At 42.5% G+C, this 25588-nt stretch overlaps 1 protein-coding gene and 1 long non-coding RNA gene across 2 annotated transcripts in view; both read left to right on the top strand.

The window, feature by feature from the left end:
• Positions 1-8376, top strand: part of RASSF2 (Ras association domain family member 2) — a 54316-nt gene extending 45940 nt beyond the window's left edge. Inside the window, exon 11 of the mRNA XM_075273053.1 lies at positions 5844-8376. Coding sequence (XP_075129154.1) covers positions 5844-5913 — 70 coding nt within the window. The 3' untranslated portion in view covers positions 5914-8376. The remainder of the gene's footprint in view (positions 1-5843) is intronic.
• Positions 1-25588, top strand: part of LOC142202762 (uncharacterized) — an 827816-nt gene that overhangs the window by 195487 nt on the left and 606741 nt on the right. The gene's annotated exons all lie outside the window — the stretch shown is intronic.

The following is a 25588-nucleotide window of genomic DNA, read 5'->3' as shown; positions in this document are numbered from 1 at the left end:
CATTGATGTTGCTGATGGGCTCCCATGAATTTTCTGAAGGACCGTATCCCTGCCACTGTATTAAATATTGCAGACGGTTTCTGAAGATCCTAGAATCCAGGATTCTCTCAACCACGTAGTGTTCTTCTCCAGCAACTTTAATGGGACCCGGAGGAGGCAACAGACGACCTGGAAAAGGGTTAGGAACAACTGGTTTCAATAGTGAAACATGAAATACTGGATGTATCTTCATTGTCCTGGGGAGTTGGAGACGGAAAGCCACAGAGCCTACTTGTGTTGTTATCTTAAAAGGACCGATAAACTTCTGTCCCAGTTTTACTGATGGTACATTGAGCTTTAAGTTTTTAGTAGACAGCCAAACTTCATCCCCTATCTGGAAGGTCGGAGAAGGTCTGCGTAATCTATCAGCTTTCTTCTTATACTTCTCTTGAGCAAGTTTCAGAGTCTCTTTTAACATCTTGAGATTTTGCTGTAATGCTTGGATTCTATCGGTGACTGCAGGAATGAAGGTTTCTATCGGAAAGTTAGGAAGAATATTGGGGTGGTAACCTAGATTTGCAAAAAATGGAGTTTGTTTCGTTGATGCATGCTGTGAGTTGTTGTACGAGAATTCTGCCACAGGAAGTAAATCGAACCAATCGTCCTGCAGATGACATGTATAACATCGTAGGTATTGTTCCAAGGTCTGATTGGTGCGCTCTGTTTGTCCATTCGACTGAGGGTGGAAGGCAGATGATAGATTAATATCGATATTTAATGCCGTACAAAAACTTCGCCAGAATCTTGAGGTAAATTGTACTCCACGATCTGAGACAACCTCATCAGGCACTCCATGAAGCCGAAAAATATTGTGAATCACAAGATCAGCTGTCTCCTCAGCTGAAGGTAATCCAGAACAAGGGACAAAATATGCAGCCTTAGTGAGACGATCCACCACCACCAGAATGGTATTCTTCCCCTTCGAAACTGGCAGATCAACGATAAAGTCCATAGAAATTGATCCCCAGGGGCGAGATGGAATTGGTAAGGGCTGCAACAACCCCATAGGTGAAAAGCGTGGAATCTTATTCATTGCACAGGTACTGCAAGATGTCACATATTTCTTCACATCCTTGAGATGATCAGGCCACCAAAAGAAGCGGGATAGGAATTCTTGTGTCTTCTGCACTCCCTTATGACCCCCTATCTTGGAGTCGTGAATTAGTTTTAAGACTTCTAGTCGTACTGCTTCAGGAACATAGAGACGGTCCTCATGGATCCACACCTTGTTCTTGAAGACTAATGATAAATCATTGGGGGGATGTGCCAAGACTGGGTCACTTGTATAGGCTTCTCTTATCTTCCCCAGCAGGTCTGTGTTATGGATCACCCCAAAGAATCTTGATTCAGGGAGGATAGTCTTTGGTGGCTCTGCAGGAGAGGATTCAGTGGAAAACATTCTAGATAAGGCGTCGGCCTTACCATTCCGAGAACCAGGCCTGTAGGAAATTAAGAAATTAAACTGATTCAGGAACAAGCTCCATCGGGCTTGACGAGGACACAGACATTTGGCAGATCTGACAAATTCTAAATTGCGATGGTCAGTTAAGACCACTATTTGCTGTGTTGCGCCCTGTAAATGATGTCTCCATTCTTTGAAAGCGGCTACGATCGCTAGGAGCTCCTTGTTTCCTACATCATAATTCTTTTCTGATGAGGTCAGGCGTCTTGAGAAGTAGGCACAAGGGTGTAGCATGTCTTTTTCCCCAACTCTTTGTGACAAAATGGCTCCAATTGCACAATCCGAGGCATCCACTTCGACAATGAATGCACGTTCCGGATCAGGATGTATCAGTATGGGAGCTGTTGTAAATTTTGTCTTTAGCTGAGAGAAAGCTTCTTGTGCCTGTGTGGACCAGACGAAGGCTGCTCCCTTCTTTGTTAATCGGGTAATTGGTGCAATTATCTCCGAAAAATGTTTGATAAAACGTCTATAAAAATTGGCGAATCCCACAAACCGTTGCACCTCCTTCACATTTTTGGGAATGGGCCAGTCCATGATTGCTTGAACTTTACTAGTGTCCATGCATAATCCTGAAGGAGAGATTACATAACCCAGAAACTGTATTTCCCTTTGATGGAATTCGCACTTCTCTAGCTTGATGCAGAGTTGGTTGTCCCTCAAACGTTTCAGCACGGTCTTCACGTGATTTTGATGTTCTTCTAACGTGTTGGACAAAATTAGAATATCATCAAGGTAGATGACAACAAATAAGTCTAGTAAATCTCTGAAAAGGTCATTGACAAAGTGTTGGAAGGTTGCCGGTGCATTACAAAGACCAAAGGGCATGACCATGTATTCAAAATGCCCATATCGTGATCTAAACGCTGTCTTCCATTCATCCCCTGGTCTAATACGAATAAGATTATAGGCTCCTCGGAGGTCTAGCTTTGTGAATATTTTTGCCTGATGGACTCTCTCCAGCAACTCAGGAATCAATGGGAGGGGATAACGGTTCTTAATGGTAATTTTATTCAGCTCCCTGTAGTCGATGCATGGTCTAAGGGAACCATCCTTCTTTTTAACAAAAAATATGGGTGCGCCTGCTGGTGATGAAGATGGACGAATAAATCCCTTTGCCAAATTCTCATCAATGTATTCCTTGAGAGACTTCAGTTCTGGTTTGGCTAAAGGATAGATGGTTCCAAAAGGTATAGCCGCACCTGGTAACAACTCCACCGGACAGTCATAATCGCGGTGTGGCGGGAGTTTGTCAGCATTCTTCTTATCGCAGACATCAGCAAATTCTGCATATATGGATGGCAATCCTGTAGTTGATTGAGGATTCTCCTCTGGCTTGCTCTGGGGTTGTTCCGAAAAACACTCCTGTTGTAAAGACTCAGATGGGAAGGATATTTTCTTAGTCTCCCAATCAATTATAGGGTTCTGTGTACGCAGCCATGGCAATCCCAAAATAATAGGGAAGTGTGGAGATGAAATTAGAAGGAAAGATAGGACCTCATGGTGATTAAGCTCCATGACCATCTCCAGGGGTTCGGTCTCATGATCAACTGGTCCTGAGTTCAGTGGAGACCCATCCACAGTTTCCATAACGATAGGAGACCGCCTTTTTTGCAGTTTCACCCCATGTCTTCTGGCAAAGTCAATGTCCATAAAGTTACCGTTAGCTCCAGAATCGACCATAGCTTGTAAGGATATCCACTGGGAGTTGGCTAGGAATTTTACAGACATAACACAGTGGGAGTCCTTGTTCTCCTTTCCTATACCAGGTGCGATGGAGCGGGTAACTGCAACCACAGGTGAAACATGTTCAGAGCACACCGATTCCTCATCTGAAAATTCTGGTTCGACCATAGCGGCAACAGTCTTGCGCCCCCGGTGGGGACAATTAATGAGGAAGTGATCATTCTTTCCACAATAGAAACATTGATTCTCTCGAAGCCTACGTTCTCTTCTTTCAGCATTTTCACGTCTCTGCATGCTGTCTACTTGCACCAGCTCTACTCCGGATTCCTGGTACCCTTTCTCCTGGGAGTCTCTGGTAGCTGGAGCTGAAACAGAAGTATAGCTGTTATTATTACGGAACCACAAGGAGCCCCATCTCTCCTGTTTACGTTCAGCCAATCTAGTGTCAATCCGGATACAGTGTTGTACGAATTTATCCACCTCAGTGGGGGCTTCAGCACGTGCCAACTCATCCTTTATTGTCCCAGAAAGTCCATTTCTGAAGATTGTAAGCTTAGCAGCATCATTCCATTTAGTGTCAATTACCCACCTCCTGAATTCCAAGGCATATTCAGCTACTGAGCGTTTGCCCTGACGTAGTGCTAGTAAAGTCGCCTCCGCTGTAGCCACTCGGTTAGGGTCGTCAAACACTTCACTCATAGCTGCCAGGAAGTCTTTTAAATTATTCAGCCGAACATTGTTTGTCTCGATGAAAGGGCTAGCCCAGGCTAATGCCTTATGTGTCAGGAGCATGATGACGCACAAAACCTTGGATCGGTCTGTGGGGTAATGCATGGGATGAGCTTCAAAAAAAGAGTTGGCACTGATTGAGGAATCCTCGAAATTTATCTCGGTCCCCACCAAACCTAAAGGGTGGAAGTGGCAGAGTGGGAAGGGCAGATGCTGTTCCACCACGCTCTTGGGACTCCAGTTTGACCACGCGGTCAGTTAGATCACGTACCAATTCCTGCAAGTTTTGGATGGCTTGTCCATAAACTTGAATGTGGTGTGTAGTCTGATTTTCCAAGGCCGTATGTTTAGTCTTGAAGTCACGCACCTCACTATGAAGCTTGGACAGTGTACCGTGCATCTGGTTCACACGGTCCTCCAGACTCTTAATCCCGGCGGATTCCATTATTAAGGCTTGAGTATCCTGTTACGATACTGGTGATACAGCTGGAATCCAATAGCCAGGAAGGACGGCAGACACAGCGGAGTAGGAGACTTGGTCGATGGATAGCCAGAGGTCGGTGCACAGAGCGGGTAGTCGGGTGAAGCCAGGAGTCGGTACACGGAGCGGGTAGTCAGATGAAGCCAGGAGTCGGTACACAGAGCGGGTAGTCGGGTGAAGCCAGGAGTCGGTACACGGGGCGGGTAGTCAGATGAAGCCAGGAGTCGATACACGGAGCGGGTAAGCAGGAGAAGCCAGGAGTCAGTACACGGAGCGGGTAAGCAGGAGAAGCCAAGGTATACTGAGCAAGAATACCTCAGAGCTAGAGGACTGGGAACAAACACAATACTCAAGCATTGTTTATAATATGCTCTGGCTATATATAGGGCCAAACAGGAAACAAGATGGCCGCCAACAGGAAACAAGATGGCCATGGTCATGAAGCAATACTCGCCATATTAACTGTGGGCAAGAGTCAGGGAACAGCAGCCTCCAGTGGTGGGAGTAGTAATGACATTTGAATAGCGGCCACCAGTGGAGATCCTTGGAACAGCATCTTCACATGATGATGAAACACAGGTTCTAACACACAGATTCTGACAGGCGCTTTATTTGGTGCTGAATTTTCAGCACTGAAAAAAAAGCCTCCCATTGATTTCAATGGGTTCCGCTAACTTTTTTTTCACTAGCGAAAATTCCGCTAGCGGAAAAAAAAAGCTAGCGGAACTAACTGAAATCAATGGGAGGCTTTTTTTCAGAGTGGAAAATTTCACCAGTGGAATAAAAAGCTAGCAGAACCCATTAAAGTCAATGGGAGGCTTTTTTTTTCAGCGCTCAAATTCCTCACCATGTTCCTCTGTGTGAATGGACCCACATAGTACACAAAAGGGTTGGGCCGAACCTCAGGAAAAAACCCCTCCCAAACCACAGACTCCAGACAGACAAAAGTTAACCCGTGCCAGGCCAGACCAGCCCCCTAACAAAATTTACACCAGCCGTGACCTGGCTTAGATTTCTGCTGAATTTGTTGGTTTGGTGGATAATGATATGGCCTGCAACTCTATGAATCTGGTGAATTGTCCACTGTCGCAAGGATCATCAAGACTGGCATACATTATGCCAGTCTGCATGAATTCACCCCTATGTGTTTGATTGACATTTAGAATTTGTGGTTGTGATTAGAGATGAGCGAACACTGTTCGGATCAGCCGATCCAAACAGCACGCACCCATAGAAATGAATGGAAGCACCTGTGACGCTGACTTTGCCGCCGGCCGGCCGGCCGGCCGGTGTCTCAGGTGCTTCCATTCATTTCTATGGGTGCGTGCTGTTCGGATCGACTGATCCGAACAGTGTTCGCTCATCTCTAGTTGTGATATTTGCAGCATGTAGCCCATATTTGGCTGTGTACATAGTTATATTCTGTATTATTTTTGTGTGTTTTAGGTACACGTCGCTTCGCCTGCTTATTGAACAACGACTGCATGACATGGCCGACACACCTGCAACCATGTAGACCCCAGACCACTGTTATTTGTGAATGAGCTGAGATCAAATGTACACACTGATCCTTCCTGTGCTTGGCCTTATATCAAGGAAGGAGCCAACCAAGATGTTTAATATTATTGACGTTACATTCAGCTTAACGTTCCTACTGCCAGGGAACCGCACTGTATTATAAGACCACCAGGGAGTAGTACATCACTTTTAGGCTAGAATAGGCGACCCATGTATAATGTATGTAAAGGAGAACTCCTATCACGTACATTAGGGATAGACTAGAATACTTAGGGGGCGCCATGTTTTCCTTAGGCCAATAGCAATATAAAAATGGACCAAGTTTTTCTATGCTGAAAAAATATTTGACCAAATTACGGAAAGGTTTGTATAAACCATTTGAATGTATGTGGAACCAATGGCTTCCTATCCCTATTGTTATAGCCTGTAGCAAAGGCTTATGGGTAATTATAATACTCAAAGAAGTATTTCGGTTATTGCAAGTTATCCTCTATACACAGGATAGGGAATACCTTGCTGATTGGTGTAGATGAGGCCGCTAAGAATACCAGTGATCGCAGGGGTCCCATGTGTCCTATAAGAATGGAGTGGCAGGTCACATGTGCATGCTGCTGCACCATTCACTTGTACTGGACTGCCATTATAAACAGCAGCAGTGCACATGTGACGTAGTACTATATCTGTCGGGGGTCCTAGTAGTCGGATTCCCACTGATCAATTCCCCTCTATACTGTGAATAGGGACTAACCTGCATGTACCAGATTACCCCTTAGGCTGAGGCCCCACGTTGCAGAAATGCAGCTTTTTTGGTTGCAGATTTTGCTGCGTTTTTTTAATCCAAAATCTATAATGGCTATAAAAGGAATGGGAAATCTATGGGATGTTTTTAGGGTCTGTTCACATGGCAGAAAATGAAGAGGAATTTCTCTTCGATTTCCGCCGCAGTTTAGCCGCGCTGGGATGCCAATGTAGTGTATCAGCATTCCGTTGCAATATCCCACTACTGATTAGGCCTGGATGAATGGGCCTAATCAGGAGGGAGTCTCAAGCCGTGAACCCTGCTGCAGAATCCACGTCCTGTTGCAATCTCTGCCTCCCATTGAAAACAATAGGAGGCGAATTCCGGGAGCAATCTGCTCCAGACTCGGGCGCGAAATGCGCCCCCAAATCCGAGGCAAATTCCTCCATGTGAACAGACCCTTATATTTCTACCTTCCTGTCTCACTCAAAAAAACTCAGCAAAATCTGCAATAAAAAAAGCTGCGTTTTCACAACATGTGGCCTCAGCCTTAAGGTGACTTTGTTTTTGTTTTTTTTTACTTTCCAGTTTAGAAGCACAAGGTGTAATTCAAGTTTTGCTTTTGACATTATGACAAAAGCGACTCATTACAGTATTTAAGGTGCAAACACATCATGGATGGTGCTTTACAGACTGTAAAATGGAATTATTTACAGTTCCTTTAAAGGGACCACATAACTTTCCTTAAATGTCGAGCACTTTTATTAGAACACTGCATTGTGCTAATCCTCTGTTACTCCTCCTGGAAATTTACTGTATCAATACTATCGCAACTAGGCATTACCATTCCACTTATCAATAGGTGATGTTCTTTCATAGTCATTGACATTGGCAGTACTGACTGCATTAAGCAGTGTAACAACTAGTCCATGTATTCCTACGTTTCCAGGAGGAGCAATAGAGGCTCAGTTCTGGAAAAGATGCTCCAACATTTAATCCAAGTATTTCGGATGTGCCAGGAGAGCTAACAGGACTGTTTGCAGTAAGTTTCTGCTTTATTTTTAGTCTGTTCCTCCTGGAAGTGACTAATTGGATAACACAATGCTATGGAATCACCTTTTTAGCAATTTATTAATATCTCCAAATATATAAAAAACCCTTAAATTATGCAAAAAGAAAAGCACAAAAAAATCTAGTGTATGTAGCAGTGAGGGTCCTGATACCAACCCTGGGGCGGGTACTTATAATCTCCATGCAAGGGAATAAGCCAGGTATAATGTATAGCACTGCAAGGCTTCTGCCGTAACAGTCCTAGTGATTAATCCCAGTGGCATAAGGGCCCCTAAATAGTACTGCTATCCTGGGCCATGGCCCTGCCATGTCATCTCCATTATAAGCAAAAATGATAACCAGAGATACCAGGGATATGTGGGGGTCACTGCTGGCACCTGTTGGAGCACTAGATATTATAGTAAGTCTTTACAGACATGTTACCAGATAGATGATGTTGTATTTAGGTAAGGGGTATGGGGTGTGTAATGGACCTGTGCGTTGATGCATCAACAAATGTTTTGTGTTTTGTAACATTGCTGAACTATGTGCTGAGCTTCTGAGTTATATGTCATGTCCGTGTGGTTTTCTATCTAACAAATGTGAATTTTTTGCAGCAGGGAATGCTGATTTACTTGCCCAATGCCCTTTCCCTTTGGAATAAAGCACTTTGCAGTAAAATATACCTAGTCTTTTCATCTATATTGTGTTACTTGTTTGTGATGCTGTTAGGATCTACATGGCGGAAAAAAGTCTTCATGTATAGGAATCAGAACTGACTCCATATAGTATAGGAACCCAGCAGAATTTGTGCCGAGTTGTAAGCCATGTACACAAGACCCAAGTGTTCGTTAATGCAGCTTTTGTGGTACCTTTCAATTCTGAGTTTGGTTGCAACAATACTGATCAATATGTGCAGACTGCTTTGCATGCTGTGTATACTGTAAATACTGCTGTACATGCTGTTTATACTGTATATACTTAAGAGCATGCGGTGTATACTGTGTAGACTGCTGAGTATGCTGTATATACTGTGTAGACTGCTGAGCATGCTGTGTATACTGTATATACTGTGTAGACTGCCGAGCGTACTGTGTATATTGTATATATTGTGTAGACTGCTGAGCATACTGTGTATACTGTATAGACTGCTGAGCATACTGTGTATACTGTATAGACTGCTGAGCATACTGTGTATACTGTATAGACTGCTGAGCATACTGTGTATACTGTATAGACTGCTGAGCATACTGTGTAGGCTGCTTTGCATGCTGTGTATACTGTATACACTGTGTAGACTGCTTTGCATGCTGTGTATACTGTAAATACTGCTGTACATGCTGTGTATACTTCTGTCATGCTGTGTATACTGTATATACTGCTGAGCATGCTGTGTATACTGTTTATAATGCTGGGAATACAGTATATATATTGTGTATACTGCTGAGCATACTGTATAGACTGCTTTGCATGCTGTGTATACTGTAAATACTTCTGTACATGCTGTGTATACTGTACATACTGCTGAGCTTGCTGTGTATACTGTATATATTATGTAGACTGCTGAGCATGTTATGTATACTGTAATGTAAACTGTATATAATGCATATTGTGTAGACAGTATATAATGCATATTGTGTAGACTGTATATAATGTATATTGTGTAGACTGTATATAATGTATATTGTGTAGACTGTATAGACAGTATATAATGTATATTGTGTAGACTGTATAGACTGTATATAATGTATATTGTGTAGACTGTATACACTGTGCAGACTGCTGAGCAGCCAATGAACCACAGACATCACAGACATGCTCAGTATAGCCATGGCTGTGATTGGCCAGGCGGGACATGTGACTCCTCTGTATAAGAGGCGGGGTCACATGTCCTGTCACCATTTTAGCTAGTTAGGCTTGGTAGGGAGAGGCTGCAGCTGGAGATGGGTCAGTCAGGGCCTGGGAGAAATGTAATAATTGTCCTTTTCAGGGCAGTGCAGTGAGGTAGTGAGAGGAGCTGATACTGTGAGGGGAGGCTAGCCTAGGAATAAGAAGTGTCATTATCAGGGCAGTCACAGTAAACTGTGTGTGTACCCTCCTGTACTGTCTGCTAGCAACTGTGCGTGTGGTCATACCCTACCTGTGTATACCCATACCCTCTCCTGGCACAGTAACAATACCTGTGTATACCCATACCATCTCCTGGCACAGTAACAATACCTGTGTATACCCATACCGTCTCCTGGCACAGTAACAATACCTGTGTATATCCATACAGTCTCCTGGCACAGTAACAATACCTGTGTATATCCATACAGTCTCCTGGCACAGTAACAATACCTGTGTATATCCATACAGTCTCCTGGCACAGTAACAATACCTGTGTATACCCATACCGTCTCCTGGCACAGTAACAATACCTGTGTATATCCATACAGTCTCCTGGCACAGTAACAATACCTGTGTATACCCATACCCTCTCCTGGCACAGTAACAATACCTGTGTATACCCATACCGTCTCCTGGCACAGTAACAATACCTGTGTATACCCATACCCTCTCCTGGCACAGTAACAATACCTGTGTATACCCATACCGTCTCCTGGCACAGTAACAATACCTGTGTATACCCATACCGTCTCCTGGCACAGTAACAATACCTGTGTATACCCATACCGTCTCCTGGCACAGTAACAATACCTGTGTATACCCATACAGTCTCCTGGCACAGTAACAATACCTGTGTATACCCATACCGTCTCCTGGCACAGTAACTATACCTGTGTATACCCATACAGTCTCCTGGCACAGTAACAATACCTGTGTATACCCATACCGTCTCCTGGCACACTAACAATACCTGTGTATACCCATACCGTCTCCTGGCACAGTAACAATACCTGTGTATACCCATACCGTCTCCTGGCACAGTAACTATACCTGTGTATACCCATACAATCTCCTGGCACAGTAACAATACCTGTGTATACCCGTACCGTCTCCTGGCACACTAACAATACCTGTGTATACCCATACAGTCTCCTGGCACAGTAACAATACCTGTGTATACCCATACCGTCTCCTGGCACAGTAACAATACCTGTGTATACCCATACCGTCTCCTGGCACAGTAACAATACCTGTGTATACCCATACCGTCTCCTGGCACAGTAACAATACCTGTGTATACCCATACCGTCTCCTGGCACAGTAACAATACCTGTGTATACCCATACCGTCTCCTGGCACAGTAACAATACCTGTGTATACCCATACCGTCTCCTGGCACACTAACAATACCTGTGTATACCCATACAGTCTCCTGGCACAGTAACAATACCTGTGTATACCCATACCGTCTCCTGGCACAGTAACAATACCTGTGTATACCCATACAGTCTCCTGGCACAGTAACAATACCTGTGTATACCCATACCGTCTCCTGGCACACTAACAATACCTGTGTATACCCATACAGTCTCCTGGCACAGTAACAATACCTGTGTATACCCATACCGTCTCCTGGCACAGTAACAATACCTGTGTATACCCATACCGTCTCCTGGCACAGTAACAATACCTGTGTATACCCATACCGTCTCCTGGCACAGTAACTATACCTGTGTATACCCATACAGTCTCCTGGCACAGTAACAATACCTGTGTATACCCATACCGTCTCCTGGCACAGTAACAATACCTGTGTATACCCATACAGTCTCCTGGCACAGTAACAATACCTGTGTATACCCATACCGTCTCCTGGCACACTAACAATACCTGTGTATACCCATACAGTCTCCTGGCACAGTAACAATACCTGTGTATACCCATACTGTCTCCTGGCACAGTAATAATACCTGTGTATACCCATACCGTCTCCTGGCACAGTAACAATACCTGTGTATACCCATACCGTCTCCTGGCACAGTAACAATACCTGTGTATACCCATACCGTCTCCTGGCACAGTAACAATACCTGTGTATACCCATACCGTCTCCTGGCACAGTAACTATACCTGTGTATACCCATACAGTCTCCTGGCACAGTAACAATACCTGTGTATACCCATACAGTCTCCTGGCACAGTAACAATACCTGTGTATACCCATACCGTCTCCTGGCACAGTAACAATACCTGTGTATACCCATACCGTCTCCTGGCACAGTAACAATACCTGTGTATACCCATACTGTCTCCTGGCACAGTAACAATACCTGTGTATACCCATACAGTCTCCTGGCACAGTAACAATACCTGTGTATACCCATACAGTCTCCTGGCACAGTAACAATACCTGTGTATACCCATACCGTCTCCTGGCACAGTAACAATACCTGTGTATACCCATACTGTCTCCTGGCACAGTAACAATACCTGTGTATACCCATACAGTCTCCTGGCACACTAACAATACCTGTGTATACCCATACAGTCTCCTGGCACAGTAACAATACCTGTGTATACCCATACTGTCTCCTGGCACAGTAACAATACCTGTGTATACCCATACAGTCTCCTGGCACACTAACAATACCTGTGTATACCCATACAGTCTCCTGGCACAGTAACAATACCTGTGTATACCCATACCGTCTCCTGGCCCAGTAACAATACCTGTGTATACCCATACCGTCTCCTGGCACAGTAACAATACCTGTGTATACCCATACAGTCTCCTGGCACAGTAACAATACCTGTGTATACCCATACTGTCTCCTGGCACAGTAACAATACCTGTGTATACCCATACCGTCTCCTGGCACAGTAACAATACCTGTGTATACCCATACCGTCTCCTGGCCCAGTAACAATACCTGTGTATACCCATACCGTCTCCTGGCGCAGTAACAATACCTGTGTATACCCATACAGTCTCCTGGCACAGTAACAATACCTGTGTATACCCCTACCGTCTCCTGGCGCAGTAACAATATCTGTGTATACCCCTACCGTCTCCTGGCGCAGTAACAATATCTGTGTATACCCATACCGTCTCCTGGCGCAGTAACAATACCTGTGTATACCCATACCGTCTCCTGGCGCAGTAACAATACCTGTGTATACCCATACCGTCTCCTGGCACAGTAACAATACCTGTCTATACCCATACTGTCTCCTAGCACAGTAACAATACCTGTGTATACCCATACTGTCTCCTGGCACAGTAACAATACCTGTGTATACCCATACTGTCTCCTGGCACAGTAATAATACCTGTGTATACCCATACCGTCTCCTGGCACAGTAACAATACCTGTGTATACCCATACTGTCTTCTGGCACAGTAACAATACCTGTGTATACCCATACTGTCTCCTGGCACAGTAATAATACCTGTGTATACCCATACTGTCTCCTGGCACAGTAATAATACCTGTGTATACCCATACCGTCTCCTAGCACAGTAACAATACCTGTGTATATCCATATCGTCTCCTGGCACAGTAACAATACCTGTGTATACCCATACCGTCTCCTAGCACAGTAACAATACCTGTGTATATCCATACCGTCTCCTGGCACAGTAACAATACCTGTGTATATCCATACTGTCTACTGGCACAGTAATAATACCTCTGTATACCCATACCGTCTCCTGGCACAGTAACAATAACTGCGTGATGGCTGTGAGAGAAAGAAACCAATAAATATGAAAGCTTTAAACCTGAATAAGGCTACTAGATATTAATGTCTTCCTCCAGTGATAATATACAGCGTTATGAGAACTTTTACAGGCTATACAAGAAGAGAATCTCTCCAAGAGAAAAAAAAGCTATACTAGTGCAGTCTAATATGTCCATTATAATTGCCTAGTAATAATAATCCTAATACATTCAATTCCATTAGCAGAATATGAAAATAATCATACTTTCCTATTTACCCCAATAGAAAATGAGTAACTGAAATAGATTCTTGCAGCCAGTAGTTTTCCATAAAAAGGAACTTTTTCTAAAATGCGTTTTTTCAATTTAAAAAGCCTCTAAAAAACAAAGTACCATGTGTAAAGTGCCCTAATAGTACATAGAGTGTATACTATATATAAACTGTATCTTGAGTACGGTAGATTTCCACAAAACCACATTAAATAAAATAAAATTTGGACAGCACATCCCAGTGTGAACAGGTGCTTATAGTACATATGTAGGTTACATATTAACATTCTTTCCCCAGAGATATTTGATGCACAACAGCGAAGGCAGCCATTGCCTTACACCGATTCATATTTGGGACATAGTTTTAACCTTATATTTATAGTGACAGTTATGTTTTATGCATTATTCAAGTGTGACTGCATCCGCCACTACTACTCCCATCCTCCAGTTCCCTCCATCTGGGATGCAGCTTAGTTACTTACCTCTTTGATGATGGTTCCGGCATTAGAGGAGTTTGCATCAAATAGTGTAGAATGGAAACTAGGAGGATAAAAAAGAGAGGGTAATCGCGCTTCCTTTGTAGTGGAATAGAGCACTAGTTAGTTAGAGAGTAACGGCTGGTTGTTCTCCTCTAAAGAACCAGATGCTCTCGATGGAACCTTTGTGTTTTTTTGATAGAAATAGAAATATTGTTACGGCTCTGAGGTCGTATATGGAGTTCGCCTTCACCCGGAACAACAACTGCCTCCTGAGGAAAAGTTGTAAGTGGACCAACAAAAAGTGAACTAGATTCACCGAAAAAAAACCTGGTGGGCACACAATCCCTTGTGGATGGAATGATTGAAACCGATACATGAAATACGGCAACGGTTTATTGAAGGACAAATTTGAGAGTAGATAACGCATTTCGGGGCCTTTGGGCTACAAAGCCCACCCCTTCATCTGATCTTGTTCAAATTAAAGTCCAAAATCAGATCTATATCACTACGATGAGGAAGGTCTTCAGTCCTGGTCAGGCTGCTCATCACTGAGGCGAGAAAACTGCCAAGGCACGGGACTCATAAAATAGTCCGTGAAGGAATCTCTCACCCGTACAGCTGAGTTGGCTGCCCGACCGTGGCCACTAGTGGTCAAAATTGGGTCAGTCAAAGCTGCCTGTGGCTCCACTCCAATGTTGGGGCTTTCGTAGTCCCGAACAAAGTTGTGAAGCACACAGACAGCTTTGACGACCTCATCCATGGTAACGGGAGCCCACTGCATTGCAGAGGTGAAGACCCTCCACTTACTAGTCATGATCCCGAAGGTGCACTCCACGAAGCGTTGTGGCCGGCTCAGCCTCATGTTGAAGACCCCCTTCCGGGCATCCAGTCTCCTCCGTGGGTATGGGCGCAGCAGGTTTTCTTTTAGTGGAAATGCCTCATCCCCTACCATGACAAAGGGGACTGGATGCGTGGTACCCAGAAGCGGTCTTGATAGAGGTAGAGTCACCTGATCTCCCAGTACTCTGTGACCCAAAACTGATGACAGTACACAACTTAACAACTTAAGTTGTAAGCCGTTAAGTTGTTAACAACTTAAGTTGTAAGTTGTACAACTTAAGTTGTAAGTTGTAAGCCGGGAGTCTCCAGTAATACCATAGGCACTGACTTCACTGTCAATAAAACGGTACGTGGCATCAGCGACCGCCATCAGGACCACTAAAAAGTACTTCTTGTAGTTGAAGTACATTGATCTTGAGTGCGGTGGCTTCTGTATACGTATATGCTTACCGTCGACGGTGCCTATTCAGTTGAGGAAATTGGCCACAGACTGAAAGCCTGCTGCTGCCTGCAACCAAATCTCCTCGGTCGGACTGGGCATCACTATGGTTTGCAAGTGCTGCCAAATCAGATGGCATGTGCTCCTCACAATTCCGGATATGGTGGATTTTCTCACACGGAATTGGAGGTGCAGAGATGCAAAACTCTCCCCTGTTGTGAGAAACCTAGAAAAAAAGGAAATTAGCACATAATAAAACTACTCTACCGATATTCACTAGCACATCCAACAGTGTTACGTTCCTTTCTGCATGATTACTACGGGTTGGGACCCTACGTCTACACATTAGAATCCCTGTATACTACTCTATACAGAATCCCTCTATACTACAATAAAAACTATAGTGACACTTTTTAATTAATTTGGCCATACAAAATTAAAACAAAAAGGGAATTTAAATAAAAGTACACATTTGAGAACTTACCGCAACGTGATGAGCACCCTTTCGGTGGGACTGATGACCTCCCTCATGGTGGTGTCCTGATGGCGTAGATTCGTGGCCAAAATGCTTAGCATCCGATCAAATGCATCGGTTGGCATTCTTATGAATGCAAAGAATTTTTCCGGACATCTGTAAAAAAAAAAACAAAAAAAACCCAAACCATAGTGTACACAGTATATTGTATAGTTGCCCCTCAAGACAATTACTGCTCAACACAATATAATGTCCCATATAAAGGCCTCTACACAGTTTTTTTTATGTACAACAGTGCTCCTCATGTACCCTGGTGCCCCCTATATAAAGTTTAAATACATTACAAGGTTAAATAAGACTACGACTACACTCTATGTTATGTACAATCTTGTCTACTAATACGTATATAATATACTAGCCTATACATACTTATATAATATACTAGCCTATACATACGTATATAATATACTAGCCTATACATACGTATATCATATACTAGCCTATACATACGTATATAATATACTAGCCTATACATACGTATATCATATACTAGCCTATACATACGTATATAATATACTAGCCTATACATACGTATATAATATACTAGCCTATACATACTTATATAATATACTAGCCTATACATACTTATATAATATACTAGCCTATACATACTTATATAATATACTAGCCTATACATACGTATATAATATACTAGCCTATACATACTTATATAATATACTAGCCTATACATACGTATATCATATACTAGCCTATACATACGTATATAATATACTAGCCTATACATACTTATATAATATACTAGCCTATACATACGTATATAATATACTAGCCTATACATACGTATATAATATACTAGCCTATACATACGTATATCATATACTAGCCTATACATACGTATATCATATACTAGCCTATACATACGTATATCATATACTAGCCTATACTTACGTATATCATATACTAGCCTATACTACATAAGATAAAAAAAATATACTTACTGTCTCAGTTCATGGTATAATTGACCAAGGTGTCGCCTCTCCGGTCTAAGTTGGTTTATTGGGTGGATCCACATTTTCTTCTTCGCAGGTTGTCGCGTATGGCGTTCCTCCTCCTCTTCATCCTGTCAAAATCAAAGAATATTTTATTCAGTACAGCACTTCATTATTTCATTTTAAATCATTTAAAAAAAATATGTATTTGTGAACTTACCTCCTGTTGTGCTCTCCTTCGCCTGGCCATGCCCACCGCCACCACGAACAGAAGATGTATCTGTAGTGGGCACAGCTGTAGCCTGTGCTGGCTTGGATCTTGCTGGGATGATTCCATGTATTTTGAAAAAAAAAAAAAAAATTGTGAAAATTTGTTGTTGTTTTTTTTAGCAGTTTTGAAGCAGTAGCTCTCCTCAGTCCGAGTGCTGACTGAAAATGACGTATATAGCCAAAAGGGGTGGGTTTTGGCCATGCCCAGTGGGCTAGCTAGTTAAAAAATGGGCTGGTAAAAAAAACGCTTAAAAAACCCCACGACTGAAACCACATCAAATACAAAAAAAGGGTCAAAAAAAGGTCACACGGTTTTTTTCAGTACCAAAATAAGCAAGGCTGATTTCACGTGTGAACTAGCCCTAACACCCTCCTACCTGGACAGTGTTAAGGCTCCCACTTTGGCTCTAACCAAACCCAGGACGAGAATTTTGAGCCTAGGTCTGTAATTATACCCAAAACCCAGATATGGATTCCAGTCCATTATATAGTGGAAAAGAGCCATCTTAATGGGAGATATCTTCCCTTCGCAACCTTTCCCTCTGCCTGTCTACACTATGTAGTTCAATTGTCTGGTTCTCACCTCAGGAGCTATACATATAGTATATCACATAGTTCCAGCATATTGGGTTGCTGTGCGGTCCCAAGGCATGTTCTCTATTGCAAGGCCGAAATCTGTGATCTTAATATGCCCATTTTCAGCCCCAAGGATGTTGTTCGTCTTGAGATCTCTGTGTATGATGCTCTTAGAATGGAGAAATTGAATGGCACACATAGAATCTGGAAGAAAACATTGTTTATCCCATTTACTTCATACGTTCTGTAATATGTCCTGTGTCTTCCTGATATGTTTTCTGTTTCAATCCTCCGCTATTTTTAAGACATCTGTCTCTGAGTGAAGACTTTGCTGTGTGCTGTACATTCAATGACTTAGAACCAGAGCAGACATAATACTGAGCATTCTCTATAATTGTATTCAATGTAGGGGATCCTAGGAATATAATAACTAATAACTAACTAGGTTATATTTCTACTGGAGGTAACCTGAAAAACCATCAGCGGTGTGAGATGAGCCATATAAGTCCCAGACCCTCCTGGTTTCGCTTTGAGCTGGATTTGGAACATAACACTGCGGTATTTTGTCTGTCAGAAAAGTTCACTGCCAACAAGGGGTGTTTTGCTTCCTTTCATTTTAACATTGCTGTCTATGATGATGAACATAAACGGGAAATGTCCTGTATATGTCAGTCTGGCAGTCCAATGTCTGTTGTTCCCATCCTCTGATGATGGATCAGAATAAACAATATAGTTCTAGTGTGAAACCCATTCCGGTTCCCAGAGAACTTGTGAAATAGCTCATTCAGTCCAGCTACACTTTACCTTACACTGGAGATGTTACACCGCCCCTATATTTGTAGCAATTCCTCAAAGTCCCCGCAGCTCATGTATTCCTGCCCAAATAGAACAAGCATCTAGAAGAGACAACAGGGTATTTTGCCTTGAATACAAGGCAAAATTACTAATTGCTCTTTTTACTACCTAACAGTGATTTGCATTTTCCTTGGTCTGCATAACATGGAGGATAAGAAGATAAAGATGTAACATCTATGATTTATGTGTGTGACTTTCAATGTAGACCTGCCAAGAGAAAAAAAAATTATATCCCCCTATATGGCCCTGTAGGAAAGGTGATCCTGAAACACCCCATCTAGATGAATATTCTCCAAGATTTCTAGTGCACATATCCATTAGTAAGAGCCGGAATGCAGATGTCATAACATTTATAAAAGTATCAAAATTACATGGACGATGATTTCCTGAAATTCTGAAGCCAGCATCAATGAAACTACCAGAATATTATAATTTATTACAAGTTTATTAAAGTTACTGTATAAATACTGTAATACATATGATGACATGTGATAATAGAGAAGTAATCTCTACTGTACCTTGGTCTGAAATACGAAAGATATGGAAGGGACTCCCAGATGCCAGCTGTAGGACTCGGTGCCCCACCATTACATCCGCCTCATTGCCAATAGTGAGCAGAGATCTCTTGCTGAGGATTTTCACAGCATACTTCTGATGGTTAGAAGTGTCTTTGGCTAACACAACCCTTTCAAGATTTCCCTGCCCAAGCACATGATGGAATATTAATCTCTCTCTCTTTCTCATGATATTGGAGATTGTCCTTCTGGAGCAGCTGTGTAATCCTTTTTTGACCAAACTATAACACAGAAAATTTTTCTTCCATAAACTGGTAGAGATAACAATATGTAGATACCCCAGAATATTCCCAGATCTCACCCCTTCACTGGTTTGGGTCCACTCTCGGCCTCTACTGCCTCCATTGTGGGCAGAGTAAATTCTTTGGCATGGCGTTGAGGTGTTGATGGCTGTAAAAGAAAGAAACATATATGAATGAAAGCGTATAAAGACTATATCCAAGGGAAAAATGATAAACGCCATATAAGTGCAGTTTACTGTGGCCATTGTTATTGCCTGTAAATGTAATGTAAAAGTGTCCACCAGATGTGAGAAAATTGCCTGGTTCTCTCCTCAGGAGTCATATATTCTATGCTCCCAGCATATTGGGTGGCTGTGCGTTCTCAAAGCATGTTCTCTAGTGCAAGACCGAAATCTGTGATCTTAATATGCCCGTTTCATCCACCAATATGTTTTCACTTTTGATGTCTCTGTGTACGACGCCCTTAGAATGGAGGAACTGGATACCACACACGAGCTCAGTGGCATGGAGTCTGGAAGAAAAGAAAAGAATCAGTGGAACATGGAAGAAAACACAAAAGTCAAAAACACAAACTATTCAGTGACAAATTATTATTTCTTATTTTTGGTGACTAAAGGGCGAATTTCAGATAGATTTAATCTGTATATTGTGCAATATCTATTTAATGTATTGCTTTTACATCATATATACTAAAATCCTCCATTATCCTTAAGACACCTGTCAGCTGTGAGTGAATGCAAGTCTTTGCTAGGTACATGCAATGACTGAGAACCTTACAAGACATAATACTGAGTATTCACTACAATTGTATTCAAAGTAGGAGATCCTAGGAATGTAAAAAGTAACTAAATTATATTTCTACTGGATGGAACCTGAAAAACCATCCACATTATGGGAAAAGTCACATAAAGCACCAGATTTTGCATTGAGTGGGATTTGGGAATGCAGAGATGTGGTGTCTGTAAAAAAAAGTGCAAAGCTGACACAAGGGGCAATTTACTTTTATTTTAACATTTGCGTCTACAATGATGGATACAAATGGGAAGTGTCCTGTTTGTATCTGTCAATCTGGCAGTTTAACCTCTTCCGGACCGTCCATAGACTATTTCCGTCTGGATAGTCCCTCTCTTGTTCTGCAAGTACGTACTGATACGTCCTTGCAGTTTTATGAACTGCACAAAATGGTCAGCCTGCAGAATTGGGGAGCCGGCTGTTACTACAGCCAGAGCTCCCCTAGAGAAGGCAGGGATGGTTTATTATCCTTGAGCGCTATATACATATCTATGGGAGCTGCCATGATGAAGCGCCCCTCTGACCGAGTGGTCACGTGATCCAATAGATATTAGAGACTGTTAGAGCTTCTGGGTCCTAGAAGACCCAGATCAGCTCAGCAATCATGGGCTGTAGGCTGTAATCCTCCTGTTATCCTCCTGTAACTGGGGCTAAATTTATCAACCCCAGTTACAGCGGAATCAGACTCCCTAACCTTAAAAGTAGTGATCAGATGCCTACCCCCCGTCTATTTTGACCTTATGGGGACACAATGAAAAAAAAAAAATTCAAAATAAATTAAATAGAAAATAGCATATAGTCGCTAAAAATTGGTAAATAAATAGACCCTTGTGACGGAGCTCACAGACTAAGCGTCCATAACACACCTCGGTCAGACTCTGCCCTCATGTCACCCAAAAGTCAGGGCACACCATACAGTGGTTGTCATCATTGTATAGATTTACCTTGCGAAGTACATACAGTATAGCTCACTGCAATGCAGAAGGGTTTAACCTAAGTGATAACCTATATAATACAATTGTCTTGTTTTCTCCTCAGGAGCCATATATACTATGGTCCCAGCATACTGGGTGGCTGTGCGGTCCCAAGGCATGTTCTCTATTGCAAGACTGAAATCTGTAATCTTAATATGCCCATTTTCAGCCCCAAGGATGTTGCTTGTCTTGAGGTCTCTGTGTATGATGCCCCTGGAATGGAGAAATTGGATGGCACACACGAGCATCCTGAAACACCCCATCTAGATGAATATTTGCCAAGATTTCTAGTGCACATAACCATTAGTTAGAGCCGGAATGCAGATGTCATAAAATTTATAAAATTATCAGAACTACATGGACGGTGATTTCCTGAAATTCTGAAGCCAGCATCAATGAAACTACCAGAATGTTATAATTTATTACAAGTTTATTAAAGTTAGTATATAAATACTGTAATACATATGATGACATGTGATAATAGAGAAGTAATCTCTACTGTACCTTGGTCTAAAATACAAAGGATATGGAAGGGACTCCCAGATGCCAGCTGTAGGACTTGGTGCTCCACCATTACATCCGCCTCATTGCCAATAATGAGCAGAGATCTCTTGCTGAGGATTTTCACAGCATACTTCTGATGGTTAGAAGTGTCTTTGGCTAACACAACCCTTCCAAGATTTCTCTGCCCGAGCACATGATGGAATATTAATCTCTCTCATGATATCGGAGATTGTCCTTCTGGAGCAGCTGTATAATCCTTTTTTGACCAAACTATAACACAGAAAATTTTTCGTCCATAAACTGGTAGAGATAACAATATGTAGATACCCCAGAATATCCCCAGATCTCACCCCTCTCAATATGGCCTGATCCTTCACTGGTTTGGGTCCACTCTCGGCCTCTGCTGCCTCCATTGTGGGCAGAGTAAATTCTTTGGCATGGCATTGAGGTGTTGATGGCTGTAAAAGAAAGAAACATATATATGAATGAAAGCTTATAAAGACCATATCAATATCCAAGGGAAAAATGATAAACGCCATATAAGTGCAGTTTACTGTGGTCTTTCTTATTGCCTGTAAATGTAATGTAAAAGTGTCCACCAGATGTGAGAAAATTGCCTAGTTCTCTCCTCAGGAGTCATATATTCTATGCTCCCAGCATATTGGGTGGCTGTGCGTTCTCAAAGCATGTTCTCTAGTGCAAGACCGAAATCTGTGATCTTAATATGCCCGTTTCATCCACCAATATGTTTTCACTTTTGATGTCTTTGTGTACGATGCCCTTAGAATGGAGGAACTGGATACCACACACGAGCTCAGTGGCATGGAGTCTGGAAGAAAAGAAAAGAATCAGTGGAACGTGGAAGAAAACACAAAAGTCAGAAACCCAAACTATTCAGTGACAAATTATTATTTCTTATTTTTGCTGACTAAAGGGCGAATTTCAGATAGATTTAATCTGTATATTGTGCAATATCTATTTAATGTATTGCTTTTACATCATATATACTAAAATCCTCCATTATCCACCTGTCTGCTGTGAGTGAATGTAAGTCTTTGCTAGGTACATGCAATGACTGAGAACCTTAGAAGAGATAATACTGAATATTCACTACAATTGTATTCAATGTAGGAGATCCTAGGAATGTAAAAAGTAACTAAATTATATTTCTACTGGATGGAACCTGAAATCCATCCACACTGTGGGAAAAGTCACATAAAGCACCAGATTTTGCATTGAGCGGGATTTGGGACTGCAGAGATGTGGTGTCTGTCAAAAAAGTGCAACGCTGACACAAGGGGCAATTTGCTTTTATTTTAACATTTGTGTCTATAATGATGGATACAAATGGGAAGTGTCCTGTTTGTATCTGTCAATCTGGCAGTTTAACCTCTTCCGGACCGTCCATAGACTATTTCCGTCTGGATAGTCCCTCTCTTGTTCTGCAAGTACGTACTGATACGTCCTTGCAGTTTTAAGAACTACACAAAATGGTCAACCTGCAGAATTGGGGAGCCGGTTGTTACTACAGCCAGAGCGCCCCTAGAGAAGGCAGGGATGGTTTATTATCCTTGAGCGCTATATACATATCTATGGGAGCTGCCATGATGAAGCGCCCCTCTGACCGAGTGGTCACGTGATCCAATAGGTATTAGAGACTGTTAGAGCTTCTGGGTCCTAGAAGACCCAGATCAGCTCAGCAATTGTGGGCTGTAGGCTGTAATCCTCCTGTTATCCTCCTGTAACTGGGGCTAAATTTATCAACCCCAGTTACAGGGGAAATCAGACTCCCTAACCTTAAAAGTAGTGATCAGACGCCCCCTTCCCCCCAGTCTATTTTGACGTTATGGGGACACAATAAAAAAAAATTAAAAATTAAATAGAAAATTAAAAAGAAAATGCAAGTAAAATAATTAAAAAAGTAAAAAATAAATAATATACCAATATCTCACTATCATCACAGGTTCTACCCCAACCCCCGATGACAAAATCCAAAATAGAAATTACCATAACATAGAGAAAAAAATATTTTTCATTTTTTTTAGTAGCACTTTGTGCTATTAAATAAAAAAGTCACACGTTTTCCCTCCTCTTTTGTTTATATTTTACCGGACATAAAAACAGGCAAGAATTAAAACAACATACAAATAAAGCGCTATGTATCAAAAATTAGCTAAATAACATAAATTGACCTGGTACTGAAGTGGTTAATGTCTATTGTTCTCATCCTTATATGGATCAGAGCAAACATTACAATACTAGTGTGAAACTCGCCTTACAATATTCCAGATCCCAGAGAACTTGTGAAATAGCTCATTCAGTTTAGCTAAACTTTACCTTACATTAGAGACGTCAAGCCACCCCTTCATTTGTAGGAATTTCTCAAAATCCCCGCAGCTCATGTATTCCAGCCCAAGTAGAACAAGCATCTAGAAGAGACAACAGACATGATTGTATACAAGGCAAAATTACTAAATCAGCAGAAATCTACATCTACTATATAGAACTGCATTTTCTTAAACTGCATAACATAGATAGAAAGAAGATAAGGATATAAAGCCTGTGATATATGAGACTTTCAATGCGGACCTTCTACCAAGCATTAAAATCTCCTATACTCCTCTGTGTGGGCTTTTAGGAAAGGTCATCCTAAACACAAAACATGCATATGAATTTTCTCCAACTTTTCCAGTGCACATAGAGCTGTAAAGCAAATGTCCTAAAATTTGTCGTGACATTGGCACTGATGATGTTGGCCTTGCTATTAACCCTTTACTTTCCATTACTGTGGCCTCACCTTCCTGTCCTATCCCCCTTGCCTCATTATACATGAAAAGGCAAACACAAGAGAGGTTGGATAAATTGGCCACAGCAGCCATTTTATTACATAAAACAGTACAAAATATGAAAATCTCCATATAAACTGTATCAAACCCCATTTACCTAAATAAATACCTTTTCTCAAGCCCCCCCAGCAATAAATAAATAAATAAATACCAAACTAACTGAAAATACCTAACAACCAACAAGTTAACCCAACTTTCCAGAATTAAATGTTTCCTTGAGGGGGAGCTCATTGGAGCTACATATATCTGGCCGCCAGACTGTCCACCACAAGTCACCCCCAGCTGCAAAACCACAGGCTCAGGGGCACCATAAATCCAGATGGCAGTCTCCCACAAGTATAACAAAACCACTCCCTGGGGCACCATTCATCAGGATCCCAAAGGTAGCCAGACCAACCAGAAGAGTAGCTAATATGTTGGGGAAATTAACCACCATGTCTCCCCCACCCCCGGATTACAACCAACTCCAAGGACCCCCAGCCTGCCCCAGGGCACACACCTTGACCACATCAAAGCTGAGCCCCCCCCCCCCCCCCAACCAGTCCCAAAGCACTCTCCACCCCGCCCTGTCCAGGGCTCAGAGGTCGATCCCCACCACATTGAGATGAACCTCATCAGCCAACCAAAAGCCCCCTTGCAGCTGTTGACCTGTTAACCTTATCCCTGGCATAACAGAAAATACCCAAACAGTGTTCCGGAGCCTTCTCCCCAATAACACTAGCAAGGATGGCGAACGCCTGCAGCCAATTGGTAAAAGTCTGTGGGATCAGATGCCATTGCTTCTTCTCCTCCTCCTCTTTCTTACTCTCGTCCCGTTTACCCTTGTCCAAGTTGAACTTCTCAAGCAGAAGCAGGGAAAAGATTTCAACGTACTCGTCATGCCAAATCTTGTCCTTGCCTCCTTTTTCAGGTGAGCACCCAGGGGACCCTCAAAACATACGTAAACCGCCCCCCTGGCTCTATCATCTAAGCGAATGCCGTTCCCTTCCTTATCTGTGTCAACCGCCACCCCAGCCTCCTTGTGAACCTGACGATCGGATGGCAACACAATCACCGGCAGGGGCGGAGTACCCCCAACCCATGCAGAAACTTGAGACTCGGTTGTCCCCTGTCCCCCACCCGAACTCG

The sequence above is a fragment of the Leptodactylus fuscus genome, chromosome 5, assembly GCF_031893055.1.
Source record: "Leptodactylus fuscus isolate aLepFus1 chromosome 5, aLepFus1.hap2, whole genome shotgun sequence".
Classification (NCBI taxonomy): domain Eukaryota; kingdom Metazoa; phylum Chordata; class Amphibia; order Anura; family Leptodactylidae; genus Leptodactylus; species Leptodactylus fuscus.
The sequence above is the reverse complement of the archived record's forward strand: the minus strand, read 5'-3'. Positions and strand labels throughout refer to the sequence as shown.